General features: G+C 33.8%; 1 protein-coding gene across 3 annotated transcripts in view; it reads right to left on the bottom strand.

The window, feature by feature from the left end:
- Window positions 1–384: 384 nt before the first annotated feature.
- PSMD14 (proteasome 26S subunit, non-ATPase 14) overlaps window positions 385–13,507 on the bottom strand; it is a 133,289-nt gene continuing 120,166 nt past the window's right edge. For 2 of the 3 annotated variants that reach the window (XM_079923938.1, XM_079923937.1), the window contains 2 exons: window positions 4,372–4,434; window positions 386–1,934 (listed from right to left, as the gene is read on the bottom strand). In XM_079923938.1, coding sequence (XP_079780064.1) covers window positions 1,836–1,934; window positions 4,372–4,434 — 162 coding nt within the window. In that variant the 3' untranslated portion in view covers window positions 386–1,835. Of the gene's footprint in view, window positions 1,935–4,371; window positions 4,435–13,507 lie in introns of all 3 variants that reach the window. The other variant, XM_079923939.1, reaches the window with a different exon arrangement.

Below are 13,507 nucleotides of genomic sequence, written 5' to 3'. Positions count from 1 at the left end.
TTGAAATTGGGAACGTCTCCAACATGAACCAAGTGGGAGAACATGGTATGTGACTGTGGGAAGTCCCGGAAGATGAGGTGATCAAACAAGAAGAGCAAAAGGCAGGCCTTGTGTAAGCCTTCTCAGTCACTTTACTCACTCAGGAGCTATTTTTCAGGGGACTAAAGTGAAAGAAAGAAAAAAAAAAAAAAGTTTCCAATGCAATGTTGAGAATAACCCTTGTATTACTGAGGCCTTCTTCTTTGGACATATTGTACAAAAATAATCTTGACTAGCTTTTCACACTATCTGTGAAGAAGTCACAGAACCTGATTTATGTAAAGGGGAAAATCATGTATTAAAAAAACCCGGAACACTTGCACACAAGTTTAAATCAGGCAAAAGGAAAATTTCTACAAACTTCAACTCATATTTTAATTGTAAATGGTTAGCTGTTATAATCCCAACAATTAATACATATTACAAGTCCTATATAAAATATACCATCACTATATTTAAAAGAAGAAACCACAGGACAATCAAGAAATGCTCAGAATACCTTATTCCACCAAAAACAGAGACTGTGAAACATAGTGGGAATTTAAGCCACTTCCACTTTTAGTTTCTGGTAACTTTTCATTAGGCAACCAAGAACAGCCTAGAATTATTCAAATAGGAGAGTAATTTGGTTCACCACATTATTCATACTACTCTATCAGAGGCTGAAGCTCAATTCTAAATCCCCAAGTAAATTCCCTCTTTAATGAAGCCTTAGAAACATTCTTACCATTTTTCACAAAGAGAGAGACAATTAAATCTTTGTCTCCATGCGTTTTGCACATTCTTTGGTGTACCCAGTATGGTGCTGTACCATGTGTGAGTACTTATGTACATCAGGTTAGAAACAGGTTGAGGGACGAGGTCATCTATGAAAACTGCCATTAGTCAAATTTTTGTCTTTATCAGAAAACTGGGTACTTCTAAGTTAATTTAAGAAAGATGAGAGAAAACAGTAACAAAATTACTGCTTATGTGCTCATGATATTCAATTCACATTATGGCTACGTTTCTCGTTTTGCTTTGAGGACACTGCACACCTTCTATGGCTGTTTCAGCTGGAAGTCTAGTGAAGTTTTGCAGCAGGCAATTCCCAGACAATCGCAACACTGTTGGTGGAATGTACTCTTTAAAAAAAAAAAAAATCATCAAAGTCTAAATTTAAACTGCCTCCCTTTTCTCCTTATATGTACCCCTCTGAAATACTGAAAGTATAATCTGTTAACAAGATATTGAGTATTCAACATTAACTTGTGACAAATATTTTTAATAAAATATGTCAACATTTTTCTGGGTTACTCACTAATGAGGTAGCCACTCTTTAATGGCAGTCATTTTACATCTGTGAAGTTTTGTTATCACACTGATGTTTTATGTGTTATCTTAAATTACAAAGGAAAACATATTTTTGTGTGAGATTTCCAGTGCACTGTCAAATGTTATTCTGTCAATTCCACCCAGTGCCAAAAAGACCTCAGGAGACATAGACTGTAAATGTATTTTATTTTGTAAGCAACAATCAAAATATATTTGTGTTACTGATTTCTTCAAATATTAAATGGGATCTTAACAAAATTTGTCCACTTTGATGTATTCTTATACAACTTTGGAATCTGCAAAGACCCTGACTAAAGAAACAGAAGTAATTGCACAACGGAGACTGAAGGTGTTACAGTGCTGCAAATGATGCCAGATGTCTTACATTTAACCAAATACACCTTCAGAGGTCCCTTGATTTTGAGCATTAGGAACAAGAGGACTATACACTGAAAGTATCACTAAGAGCTTTTTGCATTGCTTTATTTAAATACAACAGTATCCAACATAGCTGCTAAACACTGGACAATATTTGAAGTCATAAGTACATCCACATGTTCCTCCAAATGACGTTTGGGGTCCTAAAAGAAAAAAGGAATAAGGAAAGAAAAAGAAAAAAGAACCATATTACTGGTAGATGAATTATTTAGATTTTTTTTCAGTAGCTGATGAAATTGGTAAAGAAAGCCAAAACTAAATTTATATATATTTTACAATTTAACTTTCCCTATATATTGTTACATTTTCAGGATTTCTAAATCTGTTAAAATGTTAAGGAGCTGATAAAATAAAGACCGATTTACACAATCGATGTTATGACTCTGCAGCAGAAATGATAGTCACAAGGAATTCTATACAAATCTGAAATCATCTGATTTTTTAAAAAAAGCATAAGCATTTTATCTGTGTGTATAAGCCTGATTATGTGTGTATACTTTCTGCCATTCATATATACTGAATGTCTGAGGGGGTACTTTACTCAAAGCAGACATACCAAAAGGAAAGAGTTCAATGTGAATTCTCATCACTTCCTCTGTAATTTTAATTTAGTTCCTATGTAATTTTAATATTTCAGGAATAGTGCTTTAAATGATTCAGGAAATATTCTTGGATCAAAAGTCACTGTTAGTAATTTAAAAATTTAAATACAATTTGGATCAATTCTAAAATGTTAAGGATATTTCGTGTAGCTATTTTGAAAAAATGTATCACAGAAAAGAATATAGGTACAATCCATTAATTTAAACCTGATCAAATCTGTATTTGAAACATCTGAGTTAAAAACAAGACTTAAAATTGCATTGTAATAAAGGAGGTTAAGTTTAAATGCTTAATATACATTTATGTTTAAGGCTGAGCTGATTGAAATAGTTCAGCTAAATTTGAAAGCTTTGAAATAAAGGATAGATACTGCACACAATAAAAAACTTTCAACTAAACCATTATTTTCTTATATGTATTTTGCTAAAATACCAAGACTCCTAACTTTAAACAAATGTTCACCACTGAAATTACTTCTTGGCTGTTCTTTTCTAAACTACAATTTCAATACGCTTGATTTCTTTAAAATACCCAGAGATACAACACGCTACAAATAATTTCAAATAACTAGACCACAACACTAAATTTTCTTTATTTCAGAAATAAGCCTTAGGACATTTTAGGTGACAGAGACTAAGAAAGACCGGCAGGAGAAAAAGATATTGGTCTGATTCCATCATAGGCAGTTTTGCTTTTGCCACAAAGGAGGCCAAACTAGTGAAGTACTATATTTTTAAAAAATGATTCTGATGATTATTAAACTTTGCCAATTATATATATTTTCAGTTTCACTTTTAATTTCTTTGCTGCTAACTGTTAAATAGAATCTACATCAAGAAACTATAGCATCAGAGTCATTTATTCAAAAAATAGTTACTGAATGCTAGGCTCCAAGTTGGTGATCTAATATTACATATTAGACTAAAATAAGTAGTGGGAAAAGACAACAAGGGTGACTGTATCACACAGGATGAGAGAATAAGATGAATTATACCTCATTTTCGGTTTTGGAGGGTTCCTCTTGTTAATGAAACTGTAATATTCAGAATGCAGTGAGATTTGACTTCACCAATTATGATACTTAAGTCAGACCCTTGCCCCTACTGCTCTATTGGAATAACTGGTTTTGCGGTGAATTGGTAACACACTTCCCTCAGTTATCTACATTACTTCTTGTGGCAGCTGGGTGATTCTTAGAGATTTCCCATCCAAGAATGGTCCTGGCCCAAACCTACATAGCTTGTGAGATGTGATGGGATCAGAGCATATGGTAGGATGGCTGAAAGCAAAGACAGCTTAGTGTCTTGCATCTGAAATATCAAGATTCTGCCAACATCAGCAATATGATAACCATGTTCCATGAAATGAAAAAATGTAATCAACATTCTTTAAAAAACAGTCTAATTAATCTGTAGATTCTTTTAATTGGTTGCTGTGTTCCCCCAACCTTCAGAAAAATAGGAACTAAAATATATATTTCATCTTGGGAAAAGTGAAAGAGCAAATACTTAAAACCCTTTCCCTTCACTCAGTAGAATCCAACAGGGCTCTAAGCTTTCTCAGGAATATTACCTATATATTGAAGCCTACATATTGATAAACTATATCATTTTTAAAACTGTTACATATGAAATAAACCTATCATTCTATTATCTTCATGGACAATATTATTTCAAGTAAAAATAGTGCTTGGAAAATCAACTCAGGACACAAGTTTCCTACTTTATTTCTACAAAATTGTTTTCACTAAAAATAGTATCTCACAGGTATATTTGTGATTTACTTCTCTATAGATGGCAAAAAGAATCTGACATCAAATAATTCAGGGACCTTTAAAATTAGCATCACATTTACATGACAGAAGAAAAATGTACAGTGAACAGACAGGGAAAAAAAATCACACAGGCTCCAAAATACTTTTAACTCTACAAGAGCATGTTATTATGTGAATGCATAACCTATTACAGTACACCTCACCTGCTTGCCAACATTCTTTATTGCCAGCTGTTCAGGTGTCATCTTATCTTCTTCTTCTACAGCCTGTGAATGAAACACAAAGGACAGAGTTTCAAATTCTAAATGTACTTTTCCCACTGCTGAATAATCATCAGATAATGATGATCATAATTTTCATTCACAGAACCTTTTATTCAAGTAATTTATTGCACAAAAAAGTAATTCTGCTAATCTTCAGAACAGCCTTCAGGGTAATAAAAACTATAACCACCATCATTTTGAAAACAGACTTAAGAAATTTGTAAAAGACATTGAAAATATCCAATTGGACCACCAAATGGAAGTGGTAACCATTTGAAAACTGTTACGGAATTATCTGAGGGATGGCCAAACTGGAGGATGGAAGACCCTAAGGGAGCTGCTTGTGGCACTGGGGTACTAACTACTCCCATTCCGTCTCCTTTTTCTTTTCCTACTTTCACTATGGCTCTCCCCCAACTTCCTATTATCTTTGTCACCTTTTTCTTGTCAACCAAACTGTGCATACCCAGTATCTAACTATCAGTAACACTTAGGATCAAAGGACCTGCTACTGACTTTTGATCCACAGCTAACAAATCATGTAGTGTAATCCCTTAATACCTTCACATATTTAAATCTGTAAAAGTAATAGATATACTCAGAAAAAATTCTCAGTTCTCCACATGAATGATCTTTAATAATCATGAAGAAATAGAGTAATCTGAAGTTTTCAACATCAAAAAAATTACTTGAAACAAATGCCAAATCAAATAAAAATTAATTCAACCAAACCATATACACAAACCACTTTCTACTATTTTCAAAGCCAGCTACAAACTTTTATGCGTATGACCATAAATTTTCTAGCAGAATAATTTTGAAGTAATTACAGCATTTAGATTAGCTACCAATATTGCCCTCTACCCTAATAATGCACCACTGTGTAACCTCTTTATTGAGAATTCTAAGTTTAAGCAACCTCCTTCATAACAGTTTTGGGTATGGTACTGCCTGAAGCTAGGGCCCTGCATCAGGTGAACTCCTGGTCTATGATTTATCCACAGCATTTGATAAATGGAAAATGAAGAAAATTTAAGTATCACCAATCTTAAGAAGTAATACCATAGCACTTAATATGGTTACAAAGGGAGTGAGAAAACAGGGGCAGAAAGCAGGAAACCAAAATCCCAGTGAGGGTTAGATTTGGATACTCTAAACTTAATCATCTCGCAGCTGCCAAATTTCTTCATGTGTGAACAATGAACACGTAGGAAATGCAATCATCAGACATTTCCCATAAACTGGGAAGTTTGGCTGCATTTCACACCTTCTTAATAGTTTTGTAAACAGAGAACTTGAAAATGAGCAAAGATGGCAAGTATCTAATTTTATAAACGGACAAACTATCTGGAGAATTTTCCGCAGTAGAATCTGCCTAAAGAGAAAAGACAGTGAATAAGTATTGCATCTACTGATTATTATAGGATACTTATTTACAACACATCATTAGGAAATACATTTATGACTCATAAAACTAAAAAGGGGAAAATAAGTTAATAACACTCCAAATCTAGAATTCCCTAGACAGAGAATATATTCATTTTCAGAGTCAGATGTCACTCCTATTATTCGCAGCTAGTTAAAAAAAGTATCTTCTAACTGGAAAATTGCTTCTCCTACTATCTCAGTGTTTTACATATACAGAAACACTGGCAACGCATAAAAAGTTTGTCTTTCTAAATTACTTTTACAAATCATGACACTATACCTTACCAACCTGAAAACATATTAGATAAATGGAACAATTCACGTTAAGTCTGTACTCTATATCCATTCAGTGTTAGTTCTATGCACACGCCAACAATAGTACTTTACGGTACTGGAAGGAGGTAAGGGTTTTGGAATTTGGCTCAAAATACCAATCCATGTACAAAATAGTTATTATGGAGTATTTTGGAGTGTTGCAAATATCAAAGATGGCAGACATGCAAAGATGAAAGTAAAAAAGCACTTAAAGCATTGATCTTATTTGAAAGGTTAAACAGAATATAAAAAGCTCTAACTCAATTTAAAAAATCTTTTATATCATTTAACCACTTTACCAATTAGTTTTTCCATTTCCTATAATTAAAAGAGAGAGTTCACAAACTCTTTGAGAAGTGCAGATGGTAAAAAGTACTCCCAGCCATAGATGCCATCTGGAAAATGAGGAGCAGCTGTAGATTTAGGCATATACTAAGGTTGCAAACCCCCATGACAAAAGAGTAAGCACATCTCTTACACTCTGAGATAGACCAGATCATCACATTAAACCCCTAAATATTTTCTCCAGCTACCTTTATCTCATCTATCATCTGAGCAAGACCAGTTTGCCTTCATTCATAGCTCTAATCTGGCTAGTCACCAGGAAAAATTAAGAAATGGTAGCAGCAGAAACAAATGAAATTCAGGCACAGGCAGTGTCCTTACTAGGGGAACTTCTGTGTTTATGGCAACTTCTGTGATTTGGCATCAAATTTTGCTTTTGCATTCGTGCTCTTCGGTTTACTCAACCAACAAAAAAGCACTGAAAATGTTTGTGGCTATTCACACTAGAAACGTTTTTAACAGTTTATCAACAAAGACCCCCAGATGGCTATCCCATCATGCACGGTCTGCACAGTTCTAAGAAATTCCTGGAATTTGGTCTGTTGTGTTATCATAATCCCCTCAGATGTACCCCCCATCTTAAAGAGGCTTTTACTAAAGCCATTAACCTCATTATCTTTTTCCTGGTAAGAGTCAAATTTCTCAAATGGAAAATCTGTGTTTCAAATTCTACCATTTTATTTACCTTCTAACAAACATGGATTGGACCCTTAGCACTTCATGAGTACTCTTTTAAGGATCTCCACCTGGCAAATTCCAATGGACTCAGTTTACTTGAACTTTCTGAACACCTTTTCCAATACCCCTTTTCTCTTCTAATCCTTTAACCTCTGCTTTCATGACACCATGTCTCTTATTTCACTTTATATGTCATATCTATTCCATTCCTTGGGCTTCTTTTTTTCCCTTTGATATGTTTGCAGTGTTCACTCTCAACATGCCATGCTTCCATTTAAGCACATGCTTTGTAAAATCACCTATATGGTATATTTTTTCACCATTAAACAATCTCTGCATAAACTGCTAGTGAACGTAATATAGGCATTTTAGTTCTTTCTTGATTTTCATAAAAAGTCAATGCATTGACTATATAACTGAAAATCACATTATGGGTTATGGGGATAGAGAATAAGTTTAAAGAAATGGCTTTTATAAAACATACTTGGGAAAGCAAAATTAACGAACATGAAACAATTAGAAAACTATATGAGAAAGTATTACAGGTGTGAATATGGAGAACAAAAAAGTGGGTTCCCTACAACCATTAGTAATTAAACATTAACATGTACATATTAATTTACTGAATCCTTAAAACATCCCAGTGAAGTAATCTACATTTTACATAAAGAAATTAGGCACTATCTCCTATATGTTAATTCCAGCAATACTTTTACTATAAATTTTTTTTCTAACTCTCCTTTTGAAAGTGCTTATAACGCTCTAGTACATTCTATGTATGTCCTCAACAGTAGAATTTTCCTCATTTTATACATTCAGTAAATAACTATTAAGTACTCACTATGAGTAAGACAGTTCTTGCTCTTCAAGAAGCTTGCATTTGGGTTTTACTTTACCTGCCTGTAAATCTCAAATTATAATGCAATATGAAATATACAAAAAAGGAGTGTGCCCAACTGATGGGGACAATATAGCCACACAGCCAATAAGCAATGAAACTGTGACTTAAATACAGTCTTATCTATCTCCAAAGACCTCAAAGCAACATTCATGGCAATTCGGGAAATCATTACTTTTTAATGACACATCCTGAATAAAGCCAAACCCATGATTTATTAAGTGACCCAGAATACGTAAATTCCTTCTAAAAATATTATAAGGAATCCAATTTTAAAATATAATTATATAAAATAGAGATATAAAATAAACATCATGTGTGTGCCCATACAAGTGTGTGTATGTATAATAGAAACTGCAGTTTAGACTGTTGAAAAAACTTTCTATGGCAGAGTCTACTGCTAGTTGCCTACCTAATACACATCTTCTTTTATAATATAGCTCTAATTTTATTAAAGGCAGTAATGCTCACAGGTAAAAGACTATATAGCCTTTCTCAAAGCAAAGTATGTCCACGTGATTAAGTTCTGCCAATGAGATATAATCAGAAGTGCTGGGTGGGACTTATAGGAAGGATCCTGAACAGGAATTGATTTAGTTGAGAGGTCTCTCTCTTTTGCCCTTGCATTTCTTCCTGTTGCTTGGAACTCAGATGGGATGGCTAAAGCTTTAGCAATCACCATGAATCATGAGGAGATCTAAACGATGGAAGCCAATACAAGGAAAGTGGAGCAAAAGATGGAGATATCTGGGTATGTAAATGTAATAACTTCAAAGTTTCACATGGACTTGAACTGCAAGAGATGTACATTCCTATCCTCTTTAAGCCATTGCTACCTCAAGCTAACACAATAGATATAAATAACACCTGCTTAGTGCAAAAACTAAAAAGAATCCAGGATTTACATAAAGTATAAAATTCCCCTACCTTCCACCTGAGAGGTGACACTGTTAACAGCATAATACGTTGAGATATATGTGAGACAGAGAGGTATCATTGAAAAATGGAGGGAAGGTAACATAGTAGGGACTTTTCATATTGTTACACAATTTCATTTTATACACATAACATCAAGTTTTAAATATTTCTCTAAGTTGGTACTTGTAGAATTTCATTCTTCATAATAAATCCTTAAAAGAGAACACGTTGGCTTAAAGAGTTATATGCACTTAAAATTTAAAGATAAAATGGGAGATGGCCTTCAAAAATGTCATATATCACTTTTTTATTTTCCTACTAGTGGCGCATTCTCCCAAACCATTTTTTTTTTAATTTGGAAAGAAAAAAAAAATCTTATACTTTTAACTTTTTTCTTTGAATACTTAATAAGATTGAATTCTTTTTCATGTTTATATGCCATTCATCTTCAGTGAATTTTCCAGCTCTGTTGTCCAATTTATTATCCTTTCTTTATATTTTATAGGAATTCTTTGTCTGTTATGTACTTTTTGGATACTAGCCTTTTCTGTGTTATAGGTACAAATATTTTCTGCCAGTCTGACTCCTAATAAGCATTTAATAAATGTTATTTTTATTGCAGGTAAACTTTACTGTCAAGTTATCAAAATTTAAAAGCTCACTGATATTCTTACTAGCACTAAAGTAACCTTTGGGAAGCTTGACCACAGCTTTACAAATACTAAGTCTTACTTTTGGAAATGGGAATTTATTCACAATGTTTTTAGCATTTTTCAAAGAAGTCATATATACATATTTATGCATTTACATTTTTTATGGTAGTTATTCCTAAATACTTTGTAATTTTGGATGCTTCTGTAAACTGATTTGCCTTTTTTATATATATATATATATATATACACATATATATATATATGTATGTGTATATATATATATATATATATATATATATATATATATATATACACATATTTTTTTTTTTTTTTGTGGTACGCGGGCCTCTCACTGTTGTGGCCTCTCCTGTTGTGGAGCACAGGCTCCGGACGCGCAGGCTCAGCGGCCATGGCTCGTGGGCCCAGCTGCTCCACGGCATGTGGGATCTTCCAAGACTGGGGCATGAACCCGCGTCCCCTGCATCGGCAGGCGGACTCTCAACCACTGTGCCACCAGGGAAGCCCTGCCTTTTATATTTTTCAACTGGTTTCAGCCTATGTAACTGCATGGCTACATAATTCTCAATCATAATAGTTCTAATAGTATTCTAGTTTAGTTTCATGTATTTCTATGCTTGATTGCAAACATATCCTATCATACTTAAATAATGATAATCTGGCCTGGTTTCCCAATATTTATATCTTATTTTGTTTTTCTTACCTTATTGCACTAGCACAAAACAAGACCTTCTTATTTAATACAGCTACTTTGATAAACCAAATGTAATCATATAATTACATATTTTGTATGTAATTACATAAAAGTTGCATCCAAACCTTCTTTCAGGTTCCTAAGTAGGCAGTTTTTCTACCTGAAAAGTAAACTGTCAGATCTCTGAATTTATAGGGCTACATGCTTGAAAACAAAGCAAACTTTTATGTGTCTATGCTATTCTTAAAACAGTCTTTTACAATTCATTTTTTCACTGGCAGATTCATTTACAAATATCCAATCAAATGTTATCAATATTAAAATACTGATACATCTTGGCACGAATAAACTAGGAGATTTGGAATAAAAGAGTTGTGGGTGCTAAAGTTCAGTAACTAGAGAAATCAATGACTAATAATCAAGCAGAACGTCTGCGTGGACTTCAGACTTGAAATCAAAAAGTTGGTACAAAGGAATTTAATTATTTTCTAACCTTCTTTCACTTTAGGAGCTAACTGGCACGTAACAGTAATTACCTTAGTTTAAAACACCAACCAATTAAAAAGAATACTATGAAGAACTGGTTGTATGGGCCTTTCTTTTTATATTTTAAGTGTTACTAAAAACTCCACCACATTCTCTTTCAATCACAGAGGGAATTACAGCCCCAAATTTGGACTCCTTCATATCACAGCTTATACATTGTTTTCACTTTATAACCAAACCTTACAAATTTTTGAGTACTTCAGAGATTTTTTAAAACTGTAAAATAGCAAAAACTTCTGTGGATGGGCAGCAGTAACCATAAATAGGTTATTTCCTGGCAGTAGTACCAATAAGAATTTACTTAAACTTGTAATGTTACAGAGAAATGAAAACCATTCCTACAGTCCACTGAATAATAACTTAAATTTCTTTAAAGGTTAATTTATAAAAGGTTAACTGTTTTAAATAGGATGAACTATTGTTTTCTCTTTAATCTCCACAGCATGAAAACATACACTAGAAAGATTAAATATATATATATATTTTCCCTACAATCTAGAAGCAATGGGAATTTCCAGCTGGAACACTACATATAAATCAGGGCATGCTCTTCAAAGCCAAACCTAATTCTGCTGGAATTTAGCTTGTATGGGCCCATCAACATTTTTTCAAAGCTCAAGTCTCTCAAAAGGCTTGTTGTTAACACTTGGCAAATCTTATACACCGTCCCTTGGTTAATATTTATTTTGTAAGATGTGTTTAATTTAAAAAGTAAAATATTACTTTTTTGGTGTGTGCCAACCAATATCAACTTTAACTGTCTCCAAAAGCTCTAGCCCCCACCATTAATTTTTAGTCCCACATAGTAAACTGCTTGTTTAAACTTTTTTTTTTTTTTTTTTGGTCGAGCCATGATTTGTGGGATCTTAGTACCCTGACCAGGGGTTGAACCTGCACCCTCGGCAGTGCAAGTGCAGAGTCCTAACCACTGGACCGCCAGGGAATTCCCTGCTTGTTTAATCTCTTTATCTTCTTTCTCAATCTTTCCACTTCTACTTAAATTGGAAATGTTAATGGTACCAACATACTTCTGGTCACCTAGGCAGGAGACATTTAACTCATCTTTGATTCCTTCTTCTTTTACTTTATCTATCCAACTGGCACCATGTTTTATTTTATTAGTCTATTGATACCTCCCTTCCCACTGCCACTACAGTAATTCACACACTTAGTACCTTTTGTTTGGGTAATAGCAAGCTCCTCCTAAATATAGAATCTCCATTTCAAATCTCCTCTTACAACACTCTTTCTTCTATAGCCTTGTCAAATTATGTTTCTAAAGTCAGGTTCTGGGTATACCATGCCCCTGATCAAAAATAACTCTATCATGATTCTCCAAACTCTGTTACTTGACTTCAGTAACTTTAAAAATCTTTATTCCCCACTATTCACCCTTTTATGTACACCCTTCTCATGTACTCTAGCCAAACACAGTTTCCTAAAGATGCCCTTGCTTTTCTGTCTCCTAGTCTTGCTCATGATGTTCAGTTGGCCTAGGGTAACATTCCTTTGTACGTCCAAATCTTATTCATGCTTTAAGGTCCAGTTCAAATGTTATTCTCTAAAGACATCATCCTGGGTCTGTACCAGCTGAAAGCAAAAGCCTTTGAACTTCTACAGGACTTCACATGGACTTCTCTATGGCAGTGTTCTCTAACTTCTAACTTGAATGAGTATACAAATCTCTTGGAAATCTTGTTAAAATGTTGATTCTGATTTAGCAGGTCAAACACCTGCATTTCTAACAAGATCCCAAGTGATACTGATGCAGCTGGTCTGCGGACAATCTGAATACTAAGGTGTTATCAAACACACGAATTTTGGTCAAGTACTCTGGTTATGAACTTTTCTTAATGCCCCTGTTTTCCTAAAAATGAAGGAAGGATCCCTGTTTTCCACTGCAAATTGTACAGAAGATATTTGATAAGTATCTGTAAGCATAACACTGTATAGTATGTATATGTTTTACAAATTGCAGGTTTTCAACCCATTAATAGGTTGCAAACTATATGTCGATGTATATAATATGTATGTATATAACTGAAACAGTATGAAATTGAGTCAAATGAGAAAGAAAATAGAATATAACCACTTGTAATAAGGGTAAATATTGCTTCATAAAACTTTTGTTGCAATATATATACACACATACATATACATTTGCAGGTACTGGGTCAAATGTAAAATCTATTCTTTATATGGGTTTTGGTCAAAAAAGTTGAAAAATACATGTTATGAGTTGAATCATGTCCCCCCTAAAAGGATACATTGAAGTCATAACCCTGGTTAGAGATTAGAGTTATGCTGCCACAAGCCAAGGAATGCCTGGGGACCAAGAGAAGCTAGAAAAAAAAAGAAGGATGCTCCCCACTAGAAGCTTCACAGGGGGCATGGCCCTATCAGTACCTTGACTTTGGACTTCTACCTTCAGAATTGTGAGGGAATAAATTTGTTGTTTTAAGTCACCCATTATATGGTAGTTTGTGATTGCAATGCTAGGAAACTGATACAATACAGAAGATACATTTTAGTCTTGGTCAAGTATTCTCTTAATTTCAGAATTGTAAAAGAACATAAATCTAT

Source organism: Stenella coeruleoalba, assembly GCF_951394435.1.
Source record: "Stenella coeruleoalba genome assembly, chromosome: 6".
Lineage (NCBI taxonomy): Eukaryota > Metazoa > Chordata > Mammalia > Artiodactyla > Delphinidae > Stenella > Stenella coeruleoalba.
This window is presented reverse-complemented; position numbering and strand designations above follow the sequence as displayed.